Raw genomic sequence first — 7129 nt, forward strand, 5'->3', positions numbered from 1 at the left:
GCCTCCCAAGTAGCTGGGACCACAGGCGCCCGCCACAACGCCCAGCTATTTTTTGGTTGCAGCCATTATTGTAGTTTGGCGGGTCTGGGCTGGATTCAAACCTGCCACCTTAGGTGTACGTGGCTGGCGCCTTAGCCGCTTAAGCCACAGGCGCCGAGCCTCCGTCTCCCTCTCTTGATTTTAATTGTACCTTTCTCTAAGGTGGGAGCATAGTTGTTTATCTACTCTGAACCTCTATTTTGATAAATCCTTCTTAACCCACAACTTGTATACATACAAGTCTTTTTTAAAAATCCCTTTCCTGATCTACATTCTTCTGTGGTAACTATTCCAATAACAGGAATTTCAGAAATGGATGAAGAAATGAGTTCAAAATTCTAACAAGAGGTGGGTTTCAGTCAAGGTCACAGTATCGTGGCATACCCAGGCTCAAGGAACTGACACAATAGTGCATTAGGGCCAACACTGTCTCTTGCAATTTGAATAAGTCCCTTATCCATCATGCCCCTCTGAAGTGACAGCCTCATTTTCCTACTGACATTTACTTGAAACAAGCAAGCAAGAGTCACTGGCCAGGCAGTGCCCACCCTGCAGTAACTTCTACACTTTTTCTGGTCCATCCACCAGGACTTCCTCCGGTTAAAGTTAAACACAGGCTTGCTCCAAGGCCACATGTCACAATGGCTATGTAGCTGACACTTAGGGATGTGCAGCTCAAACAAGTAACTTATTTGTATAAGTATTAGTTTTATTTGAAAATGCAATTATTGTCCTGAGTCCTCCAACAATATTAAACTGCAAACTATGGACTATCAAAGTCACTAAAGATCAATGGGTGCGGTGGCTCACACCTGTGATCCCAGCACTCTGGGAGGTTGAGGCAGGTGGATTTCTTGAGGTCGGGACTTGAAGACCAGCCTGAGCAAGAGTAAGACCGTGTCTCTGCTACAAATAGTAAAACTAGGTAGGCATGGTGGCGGGCACCTGTAGTCCCAGCTACTTGGGAGACTGAGGCAGGAGAATAGCTTGAGCCCAAGAGTGTGAGGTTGCTATGAACTAAGATGCCACAATACTCTCTACCCAGGGCAACAGAGTGAGACTGTCTCTAAATAAATAAATAAATAAATAAACAGTAACTGAACAAATCTTAGTCACTCAAACATACTAACAATGGCAAGCTCACTCTGGCAAGCATCAAAGCAAACTGTGCGTGCTGAAAAGAAGAAATATTTCTTGGGGAATTTTTGAAAAGCAGCATAGTTCAGTTTAAATTAGTGATTCCTAGAGCAATTGTTTTTTAATCCTCTTTTAACAACCCCTGCACACTTTCGAAACTATAAATCACTCAAATAACTCACAGTAACCACTTAGCACCCAGCCTCTGAGCTGCGGGAGAGCAACAGTTTCCAGCAACGTATGACAAGGGCAGAGGTGACTAACACTACCAGGGCTCACTCTGCAGATTTTGCTCTTGTAAGTAATTCACACTTTATACTATTACTCAAAATGGAGCAGCTCATTTTGGATGGATTTTCTCGCTTTTAAAATCTAATTGGAAAATCAATTTGTCTCTGATTGTTGATGGCTGTGGTTTTATTTTTCAAAAACCCAACGGTAAGAAATTGGAAATAAGAGCAGCTCAACTAATATTATTTCTTTAATTTAACAAACTGACTTCATTAACTGACCTAACCAAGGTTTCTTTAGCATCTACCATGTTCAAAGGACACAAAAAGCAATAATAAGCAATTAGGACTCTTGAGTTTACATTTTAGCGGTGACTAAAATTGAAATCACTTGACTTTGAAAGGAAGACAATACAGGCCAGCACGGTGGCTCTCACCTGTAATCCAGCACTCAGGGAGGATGACATGGGTGGACTGCTTGAGCTCAGGAGCTCAAGACCAGCCTGAGCAAGAGGGAGAGCCCCCTGTCTCTACTAAAAATAGAAAAACTAGAAAGGCATGCTAGCAGGTGTCTGTAGTCCCAGCTACTCAGAGGGCTGAGGCAGGAGGATCGCTTTAGCCTAGGAATCTGAGGTTGCTGTGAGCTATGATGCCATAGCACTCTACCAAGGGTGACAGAGTGAGAATATGTCTCAAAACAAAAGAAAAAAAAAAAAAAAGACAAGACAGAGTTCCTCATATTCCAATCATACACCACCCAGGGGGATGGAGAGCTGCTGTGAAAGCCTGTTCTGACTGCAATGATACACCCAGCTTGCACCCTTTCCTCCTCACTCTCACCCCCCTCCAAGATTCCTTCTCTTCAATTACAAGGTACAGGTTGCTCAAAGGCTGCCCTTAGCCCTAAGCCACAGATTAGAGTCTATCCCCAGGCTTTAACGTAAAGTCGCTTTTGCATGGTGGTAAATCTGTTAGGTTATCCCTGGGTAACATTCCATCCAAGGATAGAAAATGAGCAAAATTCTACTGGGAGTTCTTAAAACACCCACCCTGTCTCTGGGGACTGCTCACCTCAGCCCCCTACTCCTCCAAAAGGCAATAATACATCCCACATTCTTTTCCTTTGTTGAATGCAGTTTTGTTTTGTTTTTTAAAGCACCAGACCATTTGGCCCACCATAAACACCAATTGGTGTGGTCAAAGGGTGTCCCTGGTGAGCAAATAAGGGAGAATGAGGGGGTAAGCCTGCAAAACGACACTCTTCTTGGTGGTGGTAGTGGGGGAGACAAGGAGTCATGGAAAGGGTGATTTCCCCAGAATGAGACTGGGCCTTCGTCAGCCTGAAAAATAAACACAGGGCAAGACAGGTTCTGCTCCTCCATGAACTCCCTTACCACCCCTGGACATGCCCAGGGGAATCCACTGTCTGACTTCAAATCCTGAATCACACTTAACAGCTGGGGCAAATTCTCCGATTCGTAACTGGAAGGTAACAATACCACGTAGCACCTGCCTCAAAAGACTAATGCTAAAACAAAACCAGTCCACAGTTAAAGACTTTGGCAGTGGCTAGCACATAATGTGTGCTGAGTGAATTCTGTATGTGCTAGGATTCCTACTAGCTTCAGGGATCATGCCATCACAGGTTAACACTACACTGCTACTGTAACTGAATTTGGGGCCCACAAACATCCCTATGAAGTACATGGTATTATCTTCATATTAGACTTGAATACGGAGCTTTAGAGAGATTCAGAAACTCATCTAACCTCACCCAGTAGTGAGAGGTGCGGCAATGAAAGCTTTGATTGTGTCCCAGCAAAGTTTGCGCTACCTCACCTACCTCCAAAAGCTTAAAAGGATTTTTAAAATAATGCTTCACTTATTGCATGAAATTGTGTTCCGCCTCCCCCAACTAAACTGGCATAATTATCTATATAATCAGAAATACTCGACAAATTCTGATAGATTACCAAAAACACAAAATTTTTTTTTTGAGACAGAGTCTCTCTTGGTAGAGTGCTATGGCATCACAGCTCACAGTGACTTCAAATTCTTGGGCTCAAACAAATCTCTTGCCTCAGTCTCCCTCCCGAGTAGCTAGGACTACAGATGCCCAGCTGCTCTTGCTCTAAAGGGGTCTTGCTCTTGTTCAGGCTGGCTTCAAATTCATGAGCCCAAGCAATTTACCTGCCTCCGCCTCCCAGAATGTTAGAATTACATGCATGAGCCACCATGCCCACCAAAATTCTTCTTCATAGCACAATAACATAACAAATACAACTGAGTAAATCATTTAGACCATTCTAATTACATGCCTTTAATAGTTCAAAAGGATTATAGATCCATAGTATATCAAGCCGTTTTTCTTTCAGGTTTTGCAACTTGATTCTGTGGGCCTATGTAACAAACATCTCTCTTTCCATAAGTTCAGTAGGTGTGTACCAAAATTGACAAGAGTTACTCCAAGTATCCCCTCCCACCCTGGCTGAAGCTATTTAGGAAGACTTAATTACTCTGAAAAAGAAAATCAAATTTAAACTGAGTACATCATGGTGACTCTGATCTCACAGACTCTTTTATAGGTCTAATACTGAAATCCAGAAATGTTCAGTCAAATGTATAGCTCCATATACTAAAGACTAACAGTTCTAGGAAAATTGGAGCAATAACACACCATTTTACTCAGAACTATTTGTCCCATCAAATGAACTGGTTACCCAGTTTCCTGAAAACAGAGCTCATGATCATTGCTAATCCATTAAGAGTTAAACTAAAGGATATGCTTGATTTGTGAAAGAAGTGGTGATATGGATAAGCCAAGTCATAGAATTTTACTTCACTTCCCATAGTTTGACCCAGGGATTATACATTCTGGTAATACTTTTTGGTAAGCATAAAGGAGCATGTACTATGTCTGATAAGACGTATAAACAGAAGCAAAATACCTAGATATTTCAAGAATTTATTTATTACAATTTCAATAACCTGAAACCCCAAGTACCAGAAAGCAGTATTGCACAACTGTAAAAGTCAGATATTTATACAGGTGCTTCACAAGCCACTGTTGGGTGTACGCTGTCAGCACTGACATTTACTATCTGTTAAGTAGTTTCAAAGTGCAAAGGCATAAGTCAAGTAACTGGCCTGGGGTGTGAAGTTTATGACAAGGACTAGTATGTCTGGAGAGACTGTGAAGGTGTGATGCTTGTCTTAACTTTCAGCAGGTCAGCAACAGGCAGCCAGGCTGTGGCAAGACAGAACCCTCTCCATGGGTTCCTTTTCCCCTTCCAGGAAGAAAACTTACACCCATACCTTCACGGATAATTGAACAAGGATTGTTCCATAAATTTATAATGTCATCTATGACTTTCTTATAACTGCTTTTCAAGAGCTTTCAAAAGCACTGTTTTTAGGACAAAAGTAACAATATAAAACAGGAAACTAGTTCAGTTTCAAACTGAGAGTAAGGGGAATATTTACTGGGATAAGCACTTAAGAAAGGTTCTAAGTCCCCAAGGCCACATTCCACAAATAACTGCAAAGAGTTTTCACAAATGACAGAAGTCCAAATGCTGAAGTTACCCCTATGGTATATATAAATTTACAATTAGGAATCACTCTTATAGTAATTCTAACAAGAAATTTCTCTTGTAAGGGTAAAAAGAAAGATGGGATAGGTAGAACAACATCCATGAAGCTTCAGCTAAACTTTTGCTCTTGAATTTCATAGATAATGATTTGGTTATGCTTCTCTTCACCTCCAGGCAGGAAAAAAATGTGTTGAGAACTTTCAAAAATAAATAAAGAAAGAAAGAAAGAAGAAGAAGAAAGAAAAGAAAAAACTACCAGCAGCTGAGCTCAAGTCCGAGTTCCTGAATACCCAACAGAATCTGCCTGTTCAGGATCTGAGGGTTAGTTCAAGTGTTCAGGTGAAGACCAACAATAGGTAGTGAAGTCTCCAGACATGCGTTTCTAAAATCCAAGTGGCAAAGCCAGTTGCACCCACTCCCAGGGCCCAGCACACCCTTCCCTGCTCAGGACCTCCGGCCTGGGTGGGGCGCACCGGTCCAGAACCTGCAGGAAGCCCAGGAAAGCCTCAGAGATGCCACAGGTGGCCTGGGACGGCTAGTTCCCCACCCTGCACAGGCCACCTCCCGGAGGCCTGGCCCATCGCCGCCTCCCAGAGGCCGAACGTGCCCTCCAGCCTCAATCTGGCCAATTTTAAGAGGCGAGCTTAGAATAGGGCCCGGGTGGACCCTCCAGGTCCGTTAACTGGACGTGGAGCGCACGCCCAGGGTACCAACTCCACCCTTCCCCTGGGCCAGGGGCGTCCGCAGCTCTTGGAGGGCGTCAGGAAGGAAGTGGGCAGAGGGGCCGCGAGAGGGGAAGCTCAAACGGGCCCTTCGAAAGCGCATGGGACGGACAGCCCCGCGCCTCCTTCCCGGGACCCCTCGGCACCCGGGGGCCGCCGACGCCCCACGCCCCAAGCGCCACGACCCGATCGGGTCTCCCGGACAACAGCCGCCGCCGCTCTCCCAAGGCAGGTCCCGCACCCCCCTCCGCGGCCCGGCCGCCCACCTGTCCCGGGGGTCGATCCAGCTGGTCCTCCTGGTGTTGTGGTCGATGTAGAAGACCTTGCCGTCATAGTCCCTGGCCTCCTCCCAGCCCCGGGGTAGCGGCAGCTGACCGCTCCCGGCCCTCCTAGGCATGATCGGCGGCCTCGCAGGCGATCGGCGCCTCCATAGGGACCCGGCGCAGGACGCGGCGGGAACGCAACTGTCCCGCCCGGCCGCTGCTCCCCGGAGCGGGGATGCAGGGCTGCGGGGCGCGGCGGAACCACGCGCGGGAGGCGCCTTAGGAAACCCTGCTCTCGGCCCGGGAGGGACTCAGTCCACCATGTCTGCGTCGGAGCAGGCAAGCAATCCCTCCTCCTCCTCGCCGCCGCTGCCTCCGCCTCTTCCTCCTCCTCCTCCCAGTCCCCCTGAGGCCGCCGAGGGTCCCGGCGCCCAGGCCGCCGGTGCCGCCGCCGTCTGGGCTCTGATCCGGGAAGCGCGGCCGAGCAGCAGCTAGCGGCTGCGGCGGGCCTCCTCATTTGCGTGCGATTAGCATGCGCCCCGCCCCCGCCCCGCCCGCACATTCCTCGCCGCCGCATTCCTGGGCTTAACCCTGTAGCTGCCAGGAACGCCGCAGGAGCGGGGGCACCCAGCCCCGGCCCCAGTCCCAGCCCGGGGCGGGGAAAGGGAGCGAGCAAGGCCCAGGTGGGAGACTGGGGGCGCTCGAAGGAATGTGCCTCCTGCTCCTTCCCTTTGACCCCAAGTATCGACGTGCGGCCAAACGCGTAGGGCTTTAGAGTTTCTGGACCGGATAGATTGCAAACCAGAAGTCTCCGCCACCCTATCCACCTCTTTCCGCCTTCTAGGGAAACCACAGGACTTTGGAGAGGAAAGGGGTGGGGGAAGCTGTCCTCGGGAGAAAAGTCCCAGCAAGCGGGGAAGGCACAAAGGGCAAACCACCCCCAACTACTCCGCTCCCCAAGTCTCCTTCGGAGTCCCCGGGGCAGCCCAGGAAAGCGTGAGAAGCCCCGAGAGCGTGTCCGTGGTGTGTCCAGGGCGGGGGCGCCCGGCCCTGGGTGAACTCAGCTGAGCCCGCGCGGCGGAAAGCGAAGGCGGGTCCCGCGGGCTGAGGGCGCCCCGATGCTGCGGCCCACCACCCCTGGGCCG

At 48.4% G+C, this 7129-nt stretch overlaps 1 protein-coding gene across 2 annotated transcripts in view; it reads right to left on the bottom strand.

Moving 5' to 3' along the window:
* Positions 1 to 6425, bottom strand: part of WWC2 (WW and C2 domain containing 2) — a 130484-nt gene extending 124059 nt beyond the window's left edge. For both annotated transcript variants that reach the window (XM_023514905.1, XM_003792793.3), the window contains exon 1: positions 5988 to 6425. In XM_023514905.1, the coding sequence (XP_023370673.1) occupies positions 5988 to 6118 (131 nt within the window). In that variant the 5' untranslated portion in view covers positions 6119 to 6425. The remainder of the gene's footprint in view (positions 1 to 5987) is intronic.
* Between the last annotated feature and the right edge of the window lie 704 nt (positions 6426 to 7129).

The sequence above is a fragment of the Otolemur garnettii genome, unplaced genomic scaffold (assembly GCF_000181295.1).
Source record: "Otolemur garnettii isolate 467f Iridium unplaced genomic scaffold, OtoGar3 scaffold00061, whole genome shotgun sequence".
NCBI classification, from domain to species: domain Eukaryota; kingdom Metazoa; phylum Chordata; class Mammalia; order Primates; family Galagidae; genus Otolemur; species Otolemur garnettii.